This window comes from Pogona vitticeps, chromosome 3 (assembly GCF_051106095.1).
Source record: "Pogona vitticeps strain Pit_001003342236 chromosome 3, PviZW2.1, whole genome shotgun sequence".
NCBI lineage: Eukaryota > Metazoa > Chordata > Lepidosauria > Squamata > Agamidae > Pogona > Pogona vitticeps.
In genome coordinates, this window is record NC_135785.1 from 161,455,049 (window position 1) to 161,480,074 (window position 25,026).

General features: G+C 40.2%; 1 protein-coding gene across 4 annotated transcripts in view; it reads right to left on the bottom strand.

Moving 5' to 3' along the window:
• Window positions 1–25,026, bottom strand: part of FGF14 (fibroblast growth factor 14) — a 386,515-nt gene that overhangs the window by 87,699 nt on the left and 273,790 nt on the right. For all 4 annotated transcript variants that reach the window (XM_020795565.3, XM_078391413.1, XM_020795566.3 and 1 more), the window contains 2 exons: window positions 14,002–14,112; window positions 8,163–8,266 (listed from right to left, as the gene is read on the bottom strand). In XM_020795565.3, coding sequence (XP_020651224.1) covers window positions 8,163–8,266; window positions 14,002–14,112 — 215 coding nt within the window. The remainder of the gene's footprint in view (window positions 1–8,162; window positions 8,267–14,001; window positions 14,113–25,026) is intronic.

Below are 25,026 nucleotides of genomic sequence, written 5' to 3' on the forward strand. Positions count from 1 at the left end.
CTCCTACCTGATATTTTCAGCTACTGAGAGTAGGCACCGAATTTGGAATCTTCCACATGCAAAACAGAATACAGTAAGGTTACTAAACCTAGGACAGTCATGGTTATGCCGGCTGAGGGTTTGGGGGAGTTGCAGTTAAAAAAAGAGAGCAATGTTTCCAAGCTGCTACAGTACATACATTTTCAAAAACCTTTCTTTGTAATACTTGTTAAAGGGAAAGAAGCATAGCACCAGAAACTGAGCCTTTGGGGGTTTTTTATGTTTGCTTTTGTTTCTTTGGCATGGGTGGAGAGAAATCTCCAGGCCCCTGACAAACTACTGAAATATAACAAGCAAGCACTACAGTTGCTACTTGCTTGCCTGAAGTCAAACTTTGCGACTTCTAGGTCAGCTGTGTATGTAACGCAGGCAGTGTGCATCAGAATGGATGAGAACCTGCAAAGTGTTGAAATAGTTTTGGCAGACAGGATTTCCCAAAGGATTTCAAGCCTTTCCATCTTGGGCCCTGGTTGAAAATGATGTGAAAACTGCTTCCCTCCAAGTATGTCAACTTTCCGAGTTCTGGTCTCATGTCTGTCACTTCTCTGCAACAACCCAAGGGTCCTGGGCAGTGTGTTGAATCCAAATTAAGTCTGCATCCTGAAGACTACATACCAGAACTTGCTGTTTATACAACTGAATGAAGTCAGAATTAATTCCTAGTATGTTACACACACTATAGATGGAGAGTCCTTTCCTTCCTAGCAGCCTATTCATGTTGCATTTCTGTCACATATGGGTTTGACACTGAATGGACGTTGTCGTCGTCAATCAACTGGCTCCTCTGAAATCAAGTTTGTAGGACTGCATTATTTACATCAAACACAGCTCTTTAATGCAGATGTGCCAATATTTTGGGGGGAGAAAATACTATAATAACGTTGTTGTTACTACCAACCCAGGGCAAACCTTAACTGACAGGTGGGTCCATGAGTGGTGGAAAGTGGAATGGCTTATCATCTGCTGCCATCAAGTAGGAACACTGTAATGCTACTGATGAAGGCCAGTGCCATCAGGAAAAGCTGGATGTGAGCAAACTCGTCCTGCAGGGCCTTGTGCAGAACCAAGATCCAAGCCAGAACTTGTCTTCAGAGCCAGCAGTTCCAGTGAAAGCCAATTCTGCACAAGGACAAAGGAATACAAAAGAAAACAACACTGCACAAGTAGTGGATGAAAAGAGATAATGGGGAGATTGTGTGTCTGCTCTATAATGTTAAGGACTCTTAAGAGGGACCATGACGGAGGCAAAAACTTAATATAACTTACACAGATGTGCACTAACCACACACTTTGTCAGATCAGAACATTGTAGACCCTATGGAAAAGCATACCACTGGAAAGAGAGTGCATAAAAAGGGAGGTTGAGAATTTTTTATTTGACCAAGAGCAGAAGTCTGTTAAACATTAAATCCTCATCATCATCATCCTCATCATCACAGGCAGCACCCCAGTTACCCCCGGTTTTAGAAAACAAAACCCAAATGCTTTCTGGGACAAGCAAGCTATCATAGATAAAGCAGTTGATTTAAAAGTGAATATCCATCCATCCATCCGTCCGTCCGTATGTCTCTCTCTCACTACATACATGGAGGTAGTCCACTGCACAAGGTGGCTATCATGATCTCTGTCACCTTACCCCCACCCAAAAAAAACACAACAAACCTTTCACATGGATCAAAACATCCACAGGAGAGGCTCGGGAAGTAGCGCAAGAGGAACTGCCAAAAGTGGAGAGAAGGCAATATGCACAGATGGGGATACTTTCATGCAAACTGCCTTTGAGCACCTGACCTGCATGAAACTGCTTTTTTTGGAATGCCAAAATGTTCTATGTTTCAACAGCACTTTTCTCATGTGGCATGGAGGAATGGTGTTTTAGGTAGTATACGTGGTGCTGGAAAAACGTTTAAAAAGAAAAGCAAGTCTAAAAATAATACTGGACCTGTTTCATTCTTTTCCATCCTGCTTTTCTTTTGTACTCATTCCACCATTCCTGTTTAGTACAACAGTAATGAATGTTTTAGATTCATAAGGATCCTTGAAGGCAAGTGGACTCACGGACTGAACTGGCAGGGGGGTTGCCTCACCTCTGCCTTTGTCATATGCCACTCTCACGTCTAGTCCAATCACTTATTCAGTGTAGGAACCAGTTAAAACAACTCTAGCAAAGGGGATCCCACCATCAACTGAGTCTCTCCCCACCCCCACACACCAGTGAACAGTTTGCACTATTAGGAACGTTCTCCTGCTATATATGCAAAATCTGCTTTTTTCTAACTTCCACCCATTTATTCTAGTACTGCACTCTGGAGCAGAACTAGGTTGCTACATCTTCTCCATGACAACCCTCCAGATTGCCGACGACAGTGTTAATCTCGCTTTAATTATCTCTTCTCCATGCTAACCAAATAAAATTTTTGTAACTGTTCTTCATGGGACTTGGTTTCCAGATCTCTCATTACTCAGGCCACCGGGACACACTATAGTTTATAAATGCTGTTCTTTCACAGAGACCATGAAGAAGAACCTTTTCTCACCTCCAACAGCTTGCATATTAATTTGTTTCCTTTTCTGACTGGTCACTGAGAATTGAACATAGGTTTTGTTTTCAAGTCCTACTGTTTTCAGCTTCTTACGACACTCTAGCTACATGGTCTGGTTTGATCTTCTAAGGTGATATATAAAGTTAAAACAATCAAAATAATCAATATAACAATCTGAATAATAAAACACAGTGATCATCTTAAAACTTGGCTTCAAACTCTGTAAGATGTTTCTTGTTATCATAAGAAGGAGCTCTACATGGAAGTCTTACATTCCCTGAGCCATAATGAAAAATGACTTTTGCTCTGAAAGCAGTATTTCATCACTTATTCCATGCTTCCTCGAACCACTACCATCACTACTGAGAAATAAATGAGAACTGTACAAAAAGAATAAATAGTGGATTTTGTCCAGTTCATTTCCTGTTCTGAATTGTGGGCAGATAAAAATTAATATAGCATTAGCAGAAAAATCAAGGACTTCTAAAACTTTTTATTACAAAAGTCTAGAACCCACATGATCAAAAAGATCAGAGGTCAAGAATGAGGATTCTTTAATGTATGCATCTTTTCTCTTTTTCCAAACAGTAGCTGAGTTGTTTATGAGAGTCTCTGAAGCTTATACTAGATCAGGGGTTTTAAACTCAATTTACCTGGGGGCCGCTAGAGACAGAGTCTGGGTGAGGCTGGGCCGCATCAGATTTTCCGCCAAGCAGAGCAAGAGCCCGAGGAAGCCGCCCAGGAGTTTCCTTAGCCGACAGACAGGTGGGCTGGCTGGCAGGCTGCAGTTCTGGATGGAGGGTGCAAGAGGTGCTGTCTTGGGAGAGAGCAGGCGAGCGAGGCAAGGTTTTTTTTTTACTCTTGACAGCAGAGGATGTGTGGGCGCTTTGGGGGGGCAGGCAAACTATCATCTGGGGGGCTGCAAATGGCCCCCGGGCTGCATGTTTGAGACCCCTGTACTAGATTATCCAATCATATTAGCAGCAATCCATATTGACTGCTATCCCTTCTCTGACTTATGACTCACCAAAGGCTTCTTCTGCCATTCCTACCACCACCAGCAGCACTAAGGCACATCCCAGCTGCTCCTAGTTATGTTGACCCATCCCCCTCTTTTTTGTTTGCATAATGAATTCTAAATATTAAACCCCACTACTCTTTTTCACAACATACATTTAACTTTAAGGTACTGAAGCATTATGAGTCATTGAGTTATTCTCGCTAAGAAACAGGAGGCCATTAGATATGTAGCCAGAATCCTGAAGTGTTACAAATGTGTAACAGCAATCATACAAGACCCAGAAGTCAGTTTACTATGTGTCTGTCACATCCTCTTTAGCCCTCTTGTGCAATGGGATGCGTGACCAACTGTGCAGTTAGGGGTGATTGGCAATCCACAAATAGCAAAAACTGCATGGTTAACATACATACTGTCCAAAATTCTGTTGCTTAGTGTAGTAAGTCACACTAGAGTAGGTTCCCCCTTGACATTTTTAGTCCAGTCGTGTCCAACTCTAGGGGGCGGTGCTCATCCCGTTTTTAAGCCATAGAGCCAGCACTTGTCCAAAGACAGTTTCTGTTGCCATGTGGCCAGCGTGACTAGGGTACGCCGTTTTACCTTCCCACCAAGATGGTACCTATTTATCTACTCGCATTTGCATGCTTTCGAACTGCTAGGTTGGCGAGGAGCTGGCACAAAGCAACGGGAGATCACTCCGTCACGTGGATTCAAACTTACGACTGCTGGTCTTCTGACCCTGCAGCACAGGCTTCTGCGGTTTAGCCCATAGCGCCACCACGTACCTTCACACCAGAGTAGGCCCACTGAATAAATGGTGATATAGTGAGTCAACTCCTCCATAAGTTGCATTGATTTAAATGTGCCTACTGTAACTGCAACATACATTAAAGTAAGCCACAACTAGAGTAGACCCATTTAAATCAATTGAGTTCAAAGAGGAGATGATTTACAAAATCTGCATTGATTCAGCAGGCCTACTCTACTGTGCAAAGGAACACGATTTGAGCCACTATTTCATAGTAGGATTTTGACCATTAACAAAAATTTAACACAGTTACTCCCTCTGGGCATATGAATACTGGCATACCATATACATTCAAGTGTAGCCTTACTATACCAGAGATTATATGATTTCTGAAGACTGATCACACCAGAATCTCCTAAAGAGCATGCAAGAGAATATAGTATTAGAATCACCTTGTAGCGATTTCTCATTCTCTGAATTTCCACAGTGCTTTCCAATCTATTTTTAGAAACAGAATTTATATTTGGGAATTGCCTTCTTACCTCAACAAATATTGGAAATGTTGCAACATTATGGAGGAAGAATACACAAACACACACACAGCTAGCAGTACTGGCCTGTAGAACATGGGCTACAGTGCTGGAGTACATTGTTTTATGTGTACATGCCTACAAAACCATATTCATGCACATGGCATATGACAGACTCAAAAAGGCACCAGTCAGAGCAATCAACTTTCCAATAAGTGTACATTTTTATATTATAGGTTTCTTATGACACACTTCCAGTGTTCTACTAAAAGACATGGATTGTCCATACGCCGTCCTTCAATGTATGACAGTGAAGGTCTGTACAATACTCATTTTTTAAAATTTTGATGACATTTCAGTTATTAGAACATTTCCTCCTAATTAACTTTCAGAGCACTGCCTTCTATGCAAAATAAACAGAATATTTTTCTTCAGGGTAGCAAGAGCTTGAAACTACATCTAGCATTCCTTCCAATGAAATAAATCATTACACTGATAATTAGAGCAGCTCTCCAGACAAGAGGTATAGAAAACACCATGAAATAAATATCAAGCACCTTCTCCAATAGATAACATTCTTTAAAACATACTCCATGGTTCAGCTGGGGGCATGCACACCTGAAAGCAGGCTTTTGTGCATGTGTCATGGGCTACATAAAGCATAACAGGTACATAAATGTACTATGTGCCCAGCACATGAATCCACATTCCTTCAGCACCAAACAACTTTAACGAAACTAATGAGACTATCGCATTGCTGTTTCCATACAGCTGGATTTGGGCCAGAGGGCAATGTCCTTACAAAACACTGCAATTTTTGTGCCATGGAATCCTTAGGCAGACATTTAAATCTCTTTCATCCAAGCCAGAGGACAGAAAATGATCTCTGTCTTGGCTATACTGAACTTGTAAACAATAGCAGCCAATGTACTTTTTGCTACTTTGTGATTTCTGTTATCCTTCAAGGGACTGATACTGTAACTTACATCTTTACTGCTCTCAACCTTTTCAAAAGAATAACATCACATTCTGTCTCAATAAGAATAAAAGATATAATATGAAATGACATTTGACCAGCATACAAATATAATAAAACACGAGCAATAGTTCCAGTTTATATTTTTAGATTATCTTCATGTGGCCCTCAGATCCATATCAGTTCACTTCTGAACCATATATTCACTTTCATAGTATACAGCTCCTTGTTAATGACATGTTGCTCTGTGCAAAATATTGGAGCCATCTAGCTAAGGTGAGGTGTATTCTAGTGGTGGAGGCAAACATCTTGTTAACTCTGTCTCACTGAAACTAATAGGACCCCTCTTTGCTAGCTTTTGTCTATTGTTTATTAACATGAAGGTTGTCTCGCCTTTAATCATGACAATAACATCCTTGGCGAAAACCCATAAGCTCCTATTATTATATCATTATATTTTATATCATTAAAAGACTGTAGGGTAATGTACACACTGTATTACACAAGATTTGTTTAACCAAAATATGTAATTTTCTTAATATACTCTGTTCCGTTTTGAAATTCTATACCAGAGCTATCTGAAGAACATTCCTAGGAATAATTAAAATAATTTTTAATTATTCAAACTCTATATTTTTTTGTAAAAAAAAATCTGGAATATTACATGCCAATAAAATCTGCATATCAGAAACTTTTGGATCTCAGGCTACATACATACTTGTAATCACAGTACTATGTATAGTTATATTAAGGAAAAATCCTCGAGTCATTTTTGAAATATATTTGCTAAATGAAAATAAGTAGTATTGTCAGTAATTTCACAGGAAGATATTAATGGGTCCCTTCACTTGCTTCATTGCTGTCATAGCATCAACCACAGACAGCATAGTCCCTTCTCAAAATAGACAGGTAATAAACGAACCCCAGTGCTACAAGACACACTTCCATGCTACCTGTTCTCTTAGTATCAACATAGGTTCTTCCTATATGACCCAAAACTACAATTTATCTTTTTATTTAAAATATTTTTACCCTGCCTTTCTCCTTAAGAAAGACCCAAGGTGGCTTACGTCACTAAAAGATGATATTTAAAGCTAGAAACACTAAGTTTCAGCGCTGTTAGTGGGTGCTTCTCTGGACAGGTGGGAGGGCCATTTCCCTGCCCAGAATGCGGTTACACTCCCCCTAAGGGACAGGGTCCACAGCCGGGGGGTGTTCCTGGACCCCAGTCTAATGCTGGAAGCCCAGGTGGACTCGGTGGCCAGGGGCGCCTTCCTTCAACTGCGGAAATTGTACCAGCTACGGCCCTACCTGGACGGGCGGAGCCTCATAACAGTCACACACGCACTGGTAACATCCCGCATAGATTACTGCAATGCGCTCTACATGGGGCTGCCTTTGAAGACGGTCTGGCGGCTGCAACTGGTCCAGAATCGAGCTGCGTGGCTGGTGAGTGGTGGGGCTGCTAGGGAACACATCAAGCTGATTCTGATTAAATTACATTGGCTACCAGTTGCTGCCCGGGCCCAATTAAAGGGCTTGTTTTGATGTATAAAGCCATAAATGGCTTGGGCCCTGGATACCTGAAGGACCGCCTCCTTCCATATGAGCCTACCCGGCAGTTAAGATCTAGCCACGGGGCCCTTTTGAAAGAGACATTCCTCAAGGAGGTAAGAGGGATGGCTTGTAGACAAAGGACCTTTTTGGCAGCTGCCCCCAGACTATGGAATGCCATCCCAATTGAGATTCGTCTGGCACCAATGGTGATGACATTTCCAAGAAGGCTTTTCCAGAAGGCTTTTAATTGAAATAATATCAACGGTGGGTCCTGATGGATAATAGATTTTTAGATTTTTAGAGTATCTATTTTAATTGTATTTTAATTGTTTTATCTTTTTATTGTATTTTTATTGTATTTTAATTGTTGTAAGCTGCCCAGAGACCTTTGGGTAGAGTGGGCGGCATATAAGTTAAATAAATAAATAAAATAAAAATAAGTACACTAAATACAACAAAAGATCAATCAAACACCACAATAAAAAATAAATGCTTAGTCTTGTAGTGTTGGGAAGCAGCTTATTCCAGCGGCTTCCACATGGCAAAGGGGCCAGGTATACACGGTCTTCAATGGTTTCAAGAGAGTAGTCACAAAAATTTCCCATCAAGGCCCATTTCTCTGTTATAAACCCATAAATCAATCCAAAAGCAGCATCTTCTGATTCACCATCATTTATAAGATTTTCTATTAATTGTATTTGTCTTGTTGTGGAAGTTCAATTTAAACCACAGGTCATGGCATATTACTTACTGATGTATAAAGGAACCCTTCTCCATTTAGGGCGATGTACAAGCCTGTTTTTACACCTTGGATAGCAACAACTCGAAGTCCCACTGGTATAAGGTTGAACAATGCTGTAAAAATAAAGAAGATCTGTCACACATAAGTAAAAAACACCATAGAATCATAGAACATTTCAAAATAACATATATTTTGCTGATATAAGAACAAAGGCAATAAAATTCCATACATTTTACTGGCTTAGGTAAATAGATAAAAAAATAAATAACAGGTAGATGTTTAAATATCCAAAGTTATGAGCATAGTAGAGGAAACCAAAACACTCTATTACTTAATGCTACTTCTAAAACCTATTTGAACCTTATAGAGTCGTGCCCCGCTGGATGATTACCCCACTCTACGATAAATCCACTTTACGTTGACGTTCTTGCTATCCCTTTTGCAATCGCAAAACGATGGTTTAAATGGGTTTCTTTCCCTGTGCGATGATCAGTTCCCTGTTTCAGGAACCAATTTTCGCTTTACGACAATCAGCAAACAGCTGATCGACAGGTTTCAAAATGGCTGCCGGCTAAAGAAAATGGCTCCCCACTGTTTTCTAGGATGGATTCCTCGCTTTACAGGCACCGAAACTGGCTGCTGTATGGAGGATCTTTGCTGGACGAGCAGGTATTTAGCCCATTGGAACACACTGAAGGGTTTTCAATGCGTTTCAATTGGTTTTTTATTTCATTTGACGTTTTCACTCTACAGCGATTTCGCTGAAACGAATTAACGTTGTCAAGTGAGGCACCACTGTATCAGTAAACTTCCAAAGCAGTCCTTCCTAACCTTGGTTCTACAATTATTGTTGAATTACAACTCTCATTATCCACAGATGTTATGTCCATGATCAGGAATGGTGGGGTTGTAGTCTAACAGCATCTAAAGATTCATAGATAGAAAACATTTTAGAGGAATTTAGACCCACTGTGTGAAGGCTTTGAACTGTACCCTCCAACAACTTTTCATATGTCAGTTCAGTACTTCTCACTCTGTCCCCCCACCCCCGGTTTCAGTCATGATGTTAAGCAACTTCCCTAACCTGAGTCCACCAGGCTGCTGGTAGTACTTCAGCAGCTTGCTGCATGTAGATTACAAGCAACAGGCATTGAAGTGATCGCCGCACAGTAGAATCCAGAAGTGGGGAAAGTAATATTTATGGGCAACAACTCCCAGTGGTTGTGCTGTCTAGGGAATTATGGGGGCCACATTCCCACCCCCAGCTGCAGAAAAGGAGAGGCCAATTTCTAAACTCTGGCAAAGTCCAAATCTGTCTTGGACATGTTTTCCATGTTAGATAGTTAATGCTCAGAGGCTGCCCCTAGTGTGAGGAAGGGGAAATAAATAGGAAACAATTAGATTTTTTGTAAATAGGGTATCAGCCATATATCTGTTTCTTCTATTTATCCACCCTCCCTATTTTAGGTTGAAACTTGCACAGCATCTAGAAGAGGGTAACCAGACTGTGCCCGTGATCTCATTAGACTCCATCTCAAACTGTGATCCATGCAGAATTTATGGTTGAATTTTGGAAGCCTTAGTAACTATTTTAGGACATTTTGTTTGATCCTAATAAAGGCACGGCTCTGCTGTAGATTTTGGAATTGCTCATTATTGTTTGTCATGAGAGAGGGATGCGTCAAAGAGAAAAAGAGAACAAACCGATGGCAGTAATAGTTACAGGATATACACAGAGAAAATGGGGTTCCCTCATTAATCTTCTGCAGGATTAGCAGACACCAAGGAAGAGTGCTGTGTGTCACTTTGAGGCAACTAGTTTAACTGTGGTTCGCTACATTAGTTCTAACAGGAGTTCAATTTTTGAACCTGACATATAATGTAGAAGACAGCTTAATCCTTACAAGTAAATAAGATATTAATCATTAGTCTTCTATATGTGGCATAGCCAGGCTTTTAATAGACACATTTCAGTTAAACAACATTCAAATAAGCTCAGGGCAGAATCATGCAAGGGAGTACTGTCTCTAAATAGTATAGTTAAATATTAAGCTGATAAGATTCTGTCTTTGACTTCTGTGACTTCATGAATCATTATGCATGGATTGCTTACGTATGCACACTGGGCACCAACAGCCCACAGCCCATCAAACCATTGCAGGATAAATCCCCCCCCCCCATTATTCACCACTCATGGTGGGATAACTGTGTGGCAAGAAACCCATCTCCCTGCTTTCCCGTATCAACAGATGCAATGCCTTGCCCTCCATTGCTCCATCCAGAGTGCCAGGCAGTCTGGATGGAACTTTTGGAACCTTTGCTGTGGGAACGAAGAAGACGGAATGCCCTCTTCTAGACAGGCCTGCCCTAAGCACATTTTATTGACCTGTTTGTCATCCGAATGGGTATTCGTATTCCAGATCGTAGAATAGACCAGGGGGGTATGTGGAAGAAGCTGTTTTCTCAGACACAGGGAGAAGGCTGGGATTAGTCACCATTAAGTGAAGCGTTTTACAAAATTATCTTCACAACAGAGGAACAAGGAACATAGAGAAGGGAGCAGTGTAGCCTCTGCTTTTAAAAAAATGTTATTGCCATCTTGAATTAGAAAGGAGATATGACTAAGGAGATGTCTCATCCTGAGTGACAAATGGTGTGCACTAAACAGCTTTGCTGTGCTTCTTTGGGACAGAATGATGCCAAAACAGATTCAGTACAAATTTTTACATGCATTCACCCCAGCAGCTGCAGAAGAGAGTAGGACTGGATGGCTCACCCAATTCTGAGAAAGATATACTGTATATGTAAACGCAGTACTTTTAGAGTTTTAAAAAAAGCTTTCAGAAATGTTAAAAGACTCCAAATTGGTCCCAAGAAGCTCATATGTCTGCATGTTTACTTGCATTAAGGCCACCAAGTGCCTCTTACATTTTGTGATTTTGAATACTTTTGTTTCCAACATATTTGCATCATCCCAACACTGCTTCTCTACTTCATCTTCCTTGCCTTCTATGTTCCTGGCCTCTCTGCCATTTAATCTGAGCAGAGATAACGATCTATTTGATTTCTATGATGTCATCATGCTATATTTGGTGTCAATGGCATCCACAAATAACGTTGGGCAACTTGTCAGTTGATTGGTTTAAATACTGTGAACAAATGAGGCTGAACAAATGAGAACTGTGAAAAGGAAGGCACCAAAAACCAAGTGAGCCACATGTTGAAATAATAAAATAAAAACCTTTGCCAAGATGAACAATTTTTCAGTAATTTGCTTGGCTGAGTTAATTGTGAGGTAAGTATCGAAAGTATAGGCTAATCAGAACAGCTAAGCCCCAGTGCCAAGCTATTACAATATGTGCTAAAGAAGAGGAAATTAAAGTAAAGCCTGGAGGGAAACGATTCTTAATGATGAAAACCAGAAATAAAAAAGTCATGCCCACGTACAGTGGTGCCTTGCAAGACAAATGCCTCACCGGACGAAAAACTCACAAAATGAAAGCATTTTGCGATTGTTGTGGTGACTCGCAAGATGACTTTTTCTATGGCTGTGCTTCGCAAGACAATTCCCCCCCCGCAAGAGTGATGCCTCGCAAGATGAAAATAATTCATTCGGCTTGCGAGGTTTCCCATAGGAATGCATTGCAATGCATTCCTATGGGAAACCGTGCTTTCACAAGACGAAAATTTCTCAATACGATGCTACTCGCGAAACGAATTACTTTCGTCTTGCTAGGCACCACTGTACTGTGAATGGAAATAAATGTTGCAGTGATTTATACAGTGTTTCAGAGGGTCCACCACATTTCACAAATATTATCTCAGGAATCCATACAATATTCCTGTATGTTAGGGTGGTACTACTACCCCCCACATTACAAATGGGCAGACTGTAGCTATATGAGAAAGGGTTAAATAAGACTATAAGTAACTATATAGGCTCATGACTTTGAATTTATTCCCAGTTCAGTTTCTGTGTAAAGATAGTTGCTCATATCTATGAAGTACTAGAAAGATATAAATGAATACTAGCTGAACAGATTGTGATCAAAAGCCTGTTTGATTTTCCTTTCTGCAATTTCATTCCAATTTGTTTACTTTTTAGAATGTTGGACCAGTAAGGCTGTGACCATGGAGATCCTATGATCTCTAGTTTACCTTCATACAAACCAAAAATTGCCCCATTGTTTTAAATGGGATTTTACTTTTGCAAGTATGTAGTGGATACCACCTTGCACGACCATTGAAAAAGCCCCACTGTGCATGAAACAGAGCACTGTGCAAGTGATACGGAGCAACAGATCTTTGGCCTTTGATTTAAGTTTAATAATGTAACTTTCATGTTTAGTTTTGTTATTTAATAAAAATGAAAAGGATCTCTCCCTTAAGTCTCTGAAAGTGGTTCCAATCACAGCTCTTTCCTGAGCACAATTCTAGCACTAGGCTAAGTGGATCAGAAAATAGAGGGAGTTGACGGGCGTGTGGCAGTTTAAAAACTAGACATGTTTTAGCCATGACATTAAGTTAGAACCACAGGCAAGTTAGAGAATGGAAACTGAATGAATTTCTGATAGGTATGCAGGTCATTATCAACTTAGACACAGCAGTGCCCACTAGGAAGACAATCTGTTCAAGGTAGCACAGGAAGTGGCAATTGGTCATTTAGTGCAAGCAGCCACTGCCCTGTCGGGTTCAGGCCATCCCCATTAAGAAGGGATTTGCTGAACAAAATCTATAGATACCCTCCCATATTAGTTGAATCTGAGGATGGGAGGAACAAGGGTGAGAGACCTCAACATTTCTCAGGTCTCACTAAGGCTGTCAAAGGGCCTGGGTATGTAACTGGGTGTATGGAAAGAGGTTGATTCTATTCTCATTCAGTTGGTTCAGGCTTTGCATAGAATTTGACAGGTTCTTTTCAAACCCATTTGCATTATACAACAATATTAGCATGATAACACTATCTGCTAGGGCTCCATCCTCAGGGATCATAGCTTTGTAGTTTGTGAGATATTCTGAATTTCCTAAAGAGCTCCAGGGCATTCCTCTGAACCACAGTTCCTAGGGTTCTTTGCAAGGAAATAGCTGAGAATTACATTTATTAAGATTGGTCCCATAAGCAGACATTGGTACTCAAAGCCAAACAGCTGTCTTTAGCCTGCATCTGTGAAGTGGACGGCTGGATTGGACAGTTCTTCTGAGGCTGGGGGAGCTGATTGAAACTCTAGTGCAGACTAAAATGCTCTAAAAATGCAGCAGATTTCAGTGAACTGCCATGAGAATTGTGTTTATACACTGGAAAATCCACAATCAAATCCTGGTCTGGGCTGAATTCAGCAGCAACAGCTGTATCATCCAAGAAATAACATTTCCCCCCCCCCCCCACTCTGGAAGTTCTTTTTTTATTATTGCAATAAATATTAAAGGCCTTTTAGATGTCGCAGTATTTTATGAGAGCTCATCTAGTATGAGTAGGTTCTACTCAAAACATGTAAGGGAAATGAGTTTCTGGTCAAAATTAGCAACTTGAGCAGTGATTTTTTTTCTTTCCAAATTTAGTAAACATTTCCCCACACACACAAGAAACAGCAGAACATATGTCTCTAGTGAACAGCTTGAAACCAGACGCGTTTTCTTATTTATAAGTATGAAGAAGGAGAGATTACAAAAGAAGAAGTCTTGAATCCTGCTTTGAAAAAAAGCACTTTTGCTAAAGGATATTTTGGAGAAGGGAGGGGAACAAAAGCCATAAAAAGATACCAGAACATAACATCTCAGAATGGGTAACTCAACACGCTACCTGTGGGAGAGGTGGGAGTACGAAGAGTTTCCTAAAGCAAGCACTTACTAGAATTGCTGCTGTCATCCTTGGTTCCATCGAGACTTCCATCGGGGTGCATTTGCAAGTAGTAGCCTTGCCTGCAATATAACCTGGTCACTATACCCTTGAGCTGGGGATCTGAAAGACAAACATATTTTGTCACTAGCCTCACAGCCTTTGATCAGTTACCTCTTAGGTCTCTCTCATTCTGAGACACATTCATTGTAGCAAGAAAGCTACTCTTCAGGTCTCCCTTCAAATGAGTACAAATGAATTTCTAAAGGCCAGTCACACTTACAGTATAGTAACCATGTTCTTCCCACAAAATTAGAAACAGATATATATTTTTAAAAGCACCAGTGTTTTTATCAGGAGGAATTACTGAAAGTCAAATCTTGACGCCACCACCCTCTTCAATTTTGTTGTTGTTTAGTCGTTTAGTCATGTCCGATTCTTCGTGACCCCATGGACCAGAGCACACCAGGCCCTCCTGTCTTCCACTGCCACCTGGAGTTGGGTCAAATTCATGTTGGTCGCTTCGATGACACTGTCCAGCCATCTCATCCTCTGTCGTCCCCTTCTCCTCCTGCCTTCAATTTTACACACATGTAACTGTAAATGTAGAAGTGGCTTTGGCAGAGAGGTCTAAGTTGCCTCCCTGCTTGCATGGCTGTTCACACAGGCAATTGTACAAGCAGGCAGACAAATGGACTGCTCTACATCATTGTAGTTACTTCTACATTTGCCATTACACCTGCAGTAAACAAACACAGCAGTGACTTTAATGTCTGTCCACTGCAAATGAGCCTGCTCCATATATTCTTTAACAGATAAACATCCAGCATCTTTTTTCTCTTATCAGCTAAACTAGTATCACAGTGAGTTGGTAAGGGCTGCAGATATGTAGTGTTAAATAAATAAATAAATAAAAGATCAGTTACTTCTATGCATGTTCATTATCATCCCAAATACTTATTCTCTTACATTTAGTTCAACCCTGCACTGATAAACATTTCAGTAGTTTGTGGTATGGTCTGGGTGGCTCCTGTAAAATAAAAATAAGATTCTGATCTATTCTTGATTGGAGATATTGTAATGATGAGATTGTGGTAGAATAGATAATTAGTTGGTTAGACTTGGGGCCCATGAGACATAATGAGGACTAACACTAGAGAATACACTATGATCAACCACTTAGCAATGAAAAAAATTAAGACTCTTAACAAACAGAAGCACTGAGAAAAATGGAGAAATCCCAGTAATAGCAAAATAGAAACGTTACTTCTTCATGCCAAATGAAAGCTTCTTACTCTTACAAACCATTTCCATATCTGAATAAAAAGAAAAACCTTCCTTTCTTTCCATTATAACAGATCACAGAAGCTTGTTAGGAAATGTGCATAGCATCCACCTTCTTCAAGTTCTTCCTCCTACAAAACTATTTACTTTGCATCGCAGATGGAAAAACAGAACATCAGTTAGTCTTTATAGGTGTTTAAATGTTATTTCAAGTCACAACTAAAGGGACCAGACATGGCTTGTGACAGAAAAAAGGAATTCATCCTAAAATGTTGGGGTAAAACACCATCCCTGCTGCAATCCACAAGCCATCCCCAAAGAAATACAATTTCAATACCTTCAAAGATTTTACACTCAGCAGCAAATGTTCACCTTAATGTATTATGACCATTAATGTACCCTGAGGTATACAGGTCAATTAATTACTCAAACAAATGGAAAAGACTACTTATCACATTCACTTTATTAATAAAGATAGATCTTACTTCCCATTTCTCAGACATGCTTTCAAATAACACAGACACAGATACACTGCTTTTATCTAAATATATGACATTAAATATTTTGGTTTGAATTGAGAGTGGAGGACATTTGGGCACTAGCACTGGTCTGCAAATTTCTCACTCCTACCTGATGAAAACTGCCTGTAGCAGACTTACTTCACGTATCAATCTTTAGATGTTATACCTGATCTTCTGCAAAAGAGGTTTCAAAGCATTTATGTGCTAATGGAAGCACTCTGTCACATTTCAGTTCTCTTTCCTCATGCAAAGGTGTTGTGTTAAGGTGGGAAAACACCCTTCCACTTCCAAATAGCACCTAGCTGAATGGCATCTCCAGATCAAACCCCTTAAACCTTGCATTTAAAAAAATTAAAGCTGACACTTAAGCAGGTGTAAGTAGGCATCACTGAATACAGTGGAACTTACTGTACTTCCAAGTACATAAGATGAATCTCCAAATCTATCGTTTAATCTTAAATCAGACTGTGCAAATCTTGTTTTCAGAACCATATAATTCTTTCACATCACACTATATAGTTCATTAACTTTACCAGCTTAAAATATGACCTACTGATTTGAACACCTCTCAGGTATCTGTATAATAATTCTGGTATATTTGCAGTGAGTAGTAAACAATGCTATTCTGCTCCTTATTTGTGTTGGAAATAGAAGCTGTTTGTGTGGTTCACAGCTGGTAACAACTGTAGATGTGTGCAGCATTCACAAGGGTGCAGTAACTATAATGCAAAACTTGGATTCCATAGATTTCGGTTTAAATCCCTGATCAGTTTTGTATTTACTACATAACATTTATTCACTCACAAATCCACAACATTATTGTGAGGAAAATTATTAGTATTACCACTGGAGTGGGCTCTGAATGAAACAAGCAAATCTAAAATGTTGTCGTCTACAGGGAATAAGATTTTTGGAAAACTAAACCATTATGGTCCCATTATTATCCCCATTCTGGACAACTCCTGAGTGCCCGGGTGCTGTATTGGATCCTAAAATCCATTGGGGACCATACTGACACTGCTACAGTTCAGCACCTGGTGCTATCTAAGATGTCTGCCACTGCTGCAGTTGCCCCTGAAATTTGGCAAAAACGGTGGTGGTAGGTGTGTGGTGATGCCAGAATACCTTTCTACACCATAGAGCTTTGCAATCCCGCTCCTATTGGAGGAATTATCCTCAGTCAGGAAACCAGAACCAGAAGAAACAATTGGTGGGACCTTTCCTCCTGCTGATGCAAACACCAGAGTCTGAGGAGGAAATGGGGATATTCCTCAGTCCAAGGGACCTGCACTACACAAAGGCACAAGCCATGCTGAAAGCAACACAGGGCAGCTGCAAGAAAGGTCTTCTTGGGATTAAGCGCCTCCTCGCGAATAAGGGGCATCCCTGGGTTTCTTCCTAGGGAGACCTAATGCTGGAAGACCTGCAGCTGAGTCCTTGGATGAGGCAACAGAGCAGCTTAGCTACAGGAGGCTCTGCTGCAGGCTGATGAAACTAATGGGATCATTGGCGAGTATGTAGAACACCAGCACGCCCTGCTTTGCTTCCCGAGCCTTTCCTGGCTTTCCTTCTCCATGACTAACTCGATATGGACCTCTGTTACCTCTTGTGCTCTTGGCATGTCAGGCTCCTGCTTGGTTGGCTGTCTGGCAACCTGATCCACAGTCATCATTGATGCCATTTCTGGCTGCTGTTTTGCTTGGATTGACTGCAAGGTATAGCCTGGATTTCCAGTTGAGGTCTGGCTACTCATTCTCTCTATTATTTGCACTCCATTATTGTATCCTCTAGACTTACCCACCCAGTTTGGCTTTTTGGATTCCTCTTTTCATCACCCTCACGGGAATATACTCCTGCCTGGTGTGTTCCTTGCCTGGTTGAGGCCCTTGTAGCCTAAATGCAAAACATCTGCAGAATGGCAGAATAAGAGTATTCCCTTTCCATCCCTCTCCCTTCTGATTTTTTTCCTTACAAACTCATTTTGATTATTTTAGATGTGTTGGAAACTGGAAACGTAGGGGGCAAAAATAACAGGGAGGGTACTGCATGCAGTCCATGGACACTTAGCTATACATTACTTCCAGGAGCATACACTACAACTCCATCCTCTCTTTTCCTCACTCCCATCAGTTTGGTCAGCAACTGTAAACTATGCATGTTACAAGAAGTTTTGGGACTCACTGGCTAATTTCACAAGGAAGGAAGCAGAAGGCATTATTTGCAAACATGTGATCCAGGGTTTTTGCTTATATTTATAATTTTAACAACATATCATACTTTGCATTTTTAAACTGTTCCAGAGAGCCTTGATGAACAGCAATACAGAAATACGTTAACAAATAAAGTATTTGCTCTTCTAGTACAGTACTATGCACATTTTTTGTCTGTGAGAAATTATCAAAATACACCTGGTCCAGCTGGCACTCCCAACAAGTCCTCCACAGCACACTGCACACAGCTTCCTAAGGGCAATGGTATTACTGAGTGGCTAGCATTAGAGCAAATCTCCCTATCTGCTGTTTTTTTCTGATTATATTAAACTCCTCCTCATGCTTACAGCTTTTACCACATCTTGTGAGATGCAGCTGAAGGTCAGGAAGAAAATATTTCTTTCCGAGGAACCACAGGACTTGTCATAAGCAAGCTAAGAGTGAAATTCATGCATCTCTGCAAAGAAAGGTCTGATAAAAGGCAGCCTTCTCTGTGTAACTGAAATCTCTTCTCCCCTTTTCAGAAATACATACTGTATTGAAATATAAACTAACAACCCTCTTCCCCTTTCTATCTTTTCCTGTTCGAAATAAAAAAATTTTAAAAAATCAACATACACACCTCGGGGAATAGTTTTGATTTACTGCACCATAGACATTATCTTTTGCAAACTGAGTCACATACTTTGGCAATAAGGTCTACTCTACAGAGATGTCTTAACTTCTGGCAATTTGCCTCTAAAAGTTATACAGTATCATTTTTGTAACTGTGTAGCAGGATTTCAGCCTCCGTCTTTTTAAAATGTTTACCATTTTTCTACTCTGTTATCTGCAGACAACTTAAGAATGATCTTTTAAGAACATAAGGCCAGCAAGAAGCTTTAATTAGTATGATTGCTCTTTCACAAATACCGGTATATTACATGCAAGATTATGACACAGCTTGTCCCTAATTTTTAAAGCGTTTTGCATGTCGTAAACTGTGTATTTCCAAATCATGCGTTTAGAGTGTTAATGAATCTGCTGAAATTATTTTGTTGTTATTATGCATGCAGGTTGAAAATTTTATCCTACTAACCCCAAAGGAACATTTTCCTGCTTGCCAGTCACTGGAAACAGAATATCTGTCTATAGCTTTCTACGAATGGCATAATCAACAAGAAATGGGGGGAAAAACACCACCACAAAACCCCTCATCAGCTAAGCCTGTGATTCTAATACAGATACACATGGATGAAGCTTCCATGAAAATCAACTCACATAATCCATTTTAATTTAGTTGCATCCAAACAAATACCTGAATGACAGATCCATTTTTCCATGTGTTTAAAATCTGCACAGAATTTATCCAATCTGTGTTAGTACGAATTCAAATCAGGAGTATCTATAAATCATTAAATATACATTTTCTGCAACAGGGGACTGAAGACAAAAAGGGCAGCAGGGTAATAAAAAAATCTCCCTATGCAAGACAACTAGTACCTAAGAAAAAAGTAATTCATACAGTTCACTATTTTATATAAGGCACTGATTGTCATTTTTTAAAAAAATACATGTCATTCCCTTCTCTGCCAGTCTCAAATAAGCTTCAAGGTTTTATAGCAGAGTTTCAGGCAAGGGCTGAAGTGACAATGGATGTCTGCTGGCTTGAGAATGCTGCCACAGTTTTGCACCTGGTAGTTCTACCTATATCAAGGACTAATGCAATTCATTTGGCTACAGCCTTTCAGAAGTCTCTTTGGAATTTAAATTTGCAAAGTCCCCCTGGGAAAATGCAATCGGAAAATAAAATATTCCAGATCATCAGTGAGCAACTCAGTAGGGAAAGGACAGCAGCCTAATTTGCAATGCTAAGTACAAAATTCTAAACCACAGCCAATTCTGTATTGTTACATGCAGGAAGCTTCTTCTATAATACAGAATGGCAGGGTTCCTTAACTTGTTATTAACTTCATTTACTCCTTGCCAGAATGCATAAAAGTACATGAAATGAAGTGGTATATTCTTTCTGGTTAGATATGCAAAAGCATCACTCCAAAATGCTGCTGGCATACTGTCAGAATGTAGTACACTATATATGGTCCCATTCCTTGTTAATGTGTGAAATGCACAAAATATGGGTAGGAGCTATTCACATTACTTGTGGACAATTTTACATTTGCTTGTACGGGCAGGCAGAAACAGCACCTGCAAACACACGATGGAGGGAGAACATTCAATGCTATGGCCAAAAGGGGGCGTGTGTGGATAATTCTACTTATTTCCAAAAGATTAACCAGGAATTTGCAATGTATGTCACACACAAATGAATTACAGAGCGACTAGAGTCAACATTGGTTTTTAATGTAAGGTCTGTGCCAAATTCCAAGGCTTTCCCAGTCTGTTCTACAGCACTTTTTGGCAATGTACACCTATCTCTATTCATCTCCTGCTGTTACCTCTATGTGTAAAGCATTAAATTAGAAGTAAATGACAAAGCACTGCCAAGTATAGACAAAGGGATGTGAGCTGTAGCTTTCCCTGCTCAGAAACAGGAACAAGCAGTTTAGGCTCAGCTGATGTACACACCAAGCAGAAGATATTTTCTTGGCTGACCACTGTATGACCAAAGGGAAAGGTTTTTACTTAAATATTATCTTTTCCCAGGTAGTCCATTTCCACAGAGTAATGGAATGCTGGGTTTATTTTGACAAATTAATCCCACGAGTTGCATCCATATTAAGTAAGATTCACCTGACTCACTTCCAGCTATAACCTGCCATGTAGTGCAGTGGATAATATATAAATCAACTAGCCAGCGGGTGACATTCAGAGCCTCACTACAAGAAGAACACATATAAGTAACAGCTATATAATTCTGAAGTGATAGCTGTATTAGTCTGTGCAAACATATCAGGCAAGAAAGAACACAAAATTTTTAAAAGACAAAAAAACAACAACATTGTGGCACCTTAAAGACTAACTGCTATGTTTTAATATGAGCATTCATGGACCAAGTTCGTTTCCTCAGAAAGAGACTACATGGCAAATAGTTTTTCTCAGTGCTAGTGTCTTTTGTGGATCAAGTTTACTTCCTCAAACATTAGAGAAAGAGTATTTTCTGCTGCTTCTTATTTCTTATTTTGTTTCCTGTCTGAGATAAATGATTACCTTTCAGGTTTGAAACAGATTCTAAGATTACTGAACACTTGCTAACATTTGTAATCACAAAGAATTTCAAATGTGTTACAAGTTCACACATACACTTACATTAAATTTTGTAACTTTGAGAGCCTTGGGATCTGCTCTTCAAATACGGGTGCTTTAATATCACCCAGTATCCAGGGGTGTCCTCTATTATGGGGAACTTATCTAGAGATCCATGCTTGAAAAGATGAACTCTATTTTTCCTGGTATCTGAAGCCACAAAGCTACTGACCTGTACAGGTGCTGTTGCTTAAAAAGGGGGATGGCCGTGATTCCCTCTTCTTCTGTGATTTATGTGCTGTTTCTGGGAGAAGAGGCTTCCCCACCCCCTGCAGCTGGCTTAGAAACTAAGGACACTCACAGAATTTGGAAAGCTCCTTTTAAGAAAAATGAAGGTAATAACATGCAGAACCTATTTGTAAACTGAGCTGACTAGGGTGATTCTTTGGATCCCAAGATAGGAAGCATGAATAAAATACTGTATATGATTACAATTGGTGCCTGCCCCCAACGAGTTAATTCACTGATTAAAACATCCTTGATCGAAAATGTTTACTTTGTGCACCCTGATTCAGTACATCATGTGCAAGATTAGCTTTGATTTTGATCCATTTCTTAGCAAAGGTTAGTATGGAATAAATTATTCTCATTTCTTTCTAACCATCCAGAATATTTCCAGGCAGGAGGCCCCATTTATACTTTGTTATACTCTGTGAGCTGGTTTACCTCTGCCTAAATCTTATTGCAAATTATTAGAAATATATTAATAATTTTGAAAGTGCTACATAAAATTCCTTTTAAAACGATTTAAAACCACATTTACAAGACCAAAAAAAGAGTCAATTCCCCTATTAAAAATGTCATCCCTATACTCTGTGTTCTCCTATCCTCAAAACCCTTTTCCCATCCCTTACACTTCCTTTTACCTTTTGTATTCCCTACCCTATTCCTAGCAGTTTAAAAAAATAAAAAATAAAAAAATAAAAAAAGTCATCCTTAGCATTAATTACTAAACGCCTGTCTAAAAGGAAACACCTCACGTACCAATAGAAGGACAGCAAGGGAGGGAGCCAGACTGATCTCTAGTGGGAAGGAGTTTCACAGCCTGCAAGCAACTGCCCAGACTGTGTGCCTTTATGTTCATACCAAGCATGGCTGTGAGGGCAGTGGGAATGAGAGACGGCTTCCCCTGAACCTAGAGAGGTTCAGAAAGGGCTCATACATCTAGGACCCAAGGACTTAAATAAGTCAAAACTGTATTTCTAAAATGTGTCTGGAAACGGATTGGTAACCAGTGACACTGTTGTAACAAGGAAATCCTACACTCCCTATCAGCTCCTGCCAGAAATCTAGCTGGGACTTCCTGGACTTGCTGAAGTTTCTAAACATTTTCCAAAGACAGCTCCACAGACAGCACAGCAAATTACAGTAATCCAAAAGGGATATAACAAAGATATGTGTTACTGTGTCCCAATCAGACATCTCAACGAATAGGTGCAAGTAGCACAGTCATTTAACTATACAAAAACACTCTTGGCTACTGCCGCTCAGACTGAAGAATGAATCCAGTCCATGGTACAAACTCGAGTTTTTAACACACCTGCCTGATCTGACCAGCAGCATCTTCATCTTGTCCAGATTACGCTTCAGTTTCTTCACTTTGTGCAGTTGGGAGGGGCAGATCATACACTGAACACCTCATACATTGATATTATTTCCACAGAAAATAAAAAGACTGATATAATGAATTTACACTCATTTATACTCCTCCAGACATTCCAGGTACAGCTCTTCCATGATTCAATTGTGAGTAATTAAGAAGGATGATTCACTTTCTCAATGGCAACTAATTCCAGATTGGGGAATTTGAGCAAGGCTTTTTAAGTGTCCTACCAATGGATCAAATTTGGGCAAGGCCCTAAGTGTACCGGGATTTAATGTGGAACGTATCTCAAGTTGACTAGAAGAGATGCTGTAGAGTGTGAGAAATGGAGCTCCAAGAACTCAAAGCCTCTCTGGATAAGCCACAAGCTAAATGCTTCAGGCCTTACTGTGATTTTAACTGTGGAAAACTGAGGCCTACTTCCCATTTCTCTTTTTTCTCAAGAATGAATAGCAGCTCCACGTCTGCATATAATCACAGTAGAAATTATTATGTTTTTGTCATCCAGCATGGCTTAGTTAGGGACTCCATCTAGAATTCTGTAAACCAGTGGGAATTACACACTCTAGTACACCACACTGGGCATTAAGGAGCTCATTGCTTTTTATCTGAACTAAGCAGGCAAGAAATCTTTTTTCCTTTGCTGAGCAAAAAAAATGATTTTACACCTGCAGAACAATGTTGAAGGGAAGGTTTACTACTTTCCCTCAGTTGACTGATCTGTTAATCCTTTAAAATTTTATTATCTCCAACATATTTGGAGAGCACCTTGAGTGTTTAGAGGCTGGAGCACTTCAATGTCCACGCTGAGGCTGACCTAACAGGTCTTGTTTGGGATTTTATGGCTACCATGGAACTGTCTGAACATATAATGGGCCCAACACATGTGGCAGGTCATTCTCTGCATCTGGTTTTTGCCACCAGAAGAATGAAGGAAAATCTGTTTGTTTGGGTGGGGGACTTTTTCCACACCCCATTGTTATGGCCAGATCATTTCCTTGTGAAGTTTGGTTTGAAAGCACCAGAATGTCCCCTGCAGGGGTAGGGAACCCATTAAAATACAGTGGTGCCTCAACTTACGAACATCCTGACATGCAGCCATTTCGAGTTACGACCAGCTCCGGCTGCAAAATTTTGCTTCTACTTGCAACGGGAGCTTCGAGTTACAACGAAAAAAAAGGCAGGGAAAAAAGGCAGAGAATTCAAATTGCTAAGTGTTGGTGGCAAAGAGGCTGCTTCTTTGTAGCTCTTTCGCCCCAGCAGTTAGAGAGTGTGCGACTGGAGGAGGCTTCAGACTGCTTGGTAATGTGCTGCTTTCTAATGTTTTTGAGAAGGCTTTCACGGCTGGGATCTAATGGTTGTTGTGGGTTTTCGGGCTCTTTGGTCGTGTTCTGAAGGTTGTTATTCTTAACGTTTTGCCAGTCTCTGTGGCCGGCATCTTCAGAGGACAGGAGTAGCACTCTGTGCTCTGGTGCAGTTTGTTTGGGAATTGAGTATTTACGGCTGTGAGATCAGCTTTTGTCCTTTTCAGGAGATGTGTGATTATGGTGATCAGTGTGTTTTTGTTGTGGGTGTATTGTAGTGATAAAGAGGAGAGATTATCTGTCACTGTGATTGACAGGTGTTGTTAGCTGGTCTTTTGTGTGTAGTGATCCCTGGTCCTTGTGGCTGGGTAGAGTTTGTTGACCTTTTGCGCACTGTATTTTTCAATGTAGGGAGCCAAACTTTGTTGAGTTTCAAACTTTCTTCTTTTTTGTTGAAGTTCTGCTGATGTTTGTGGATTTGAATGGCTTCCCTGTGCAGTCTAACGCAATGATTGCTGGTGTTGTCCAGTATGTCAGTATTTTGAAATAGAATTTCATGTCCAGCTTGTTTTAGGACCCATTGTAAGTGCCTTCAGCTCCCCAACATTTTTCTATGCTGTGATGAGTATTTCAGGGTTTGTTTGCTTTTTGAGGGTTTTCCCCCCATTTCCGATGGGTCTTGCAGGGTTTGTTTGCTTTCTGCTTTGCTTTTTTTTTCATTTCTGAAGGGTCTTGCATGTTTTGTTTGCTTTTCTTTTTGCCTTCAGCCAGAATGGATTAATCGTGTGTCCGATGGGTCTTGCAGTGTTTTTTGTGTGTATGTGTGATTTTTTTCCATTAATTGCTATGGGAAAAGGTCCTTTGATTTA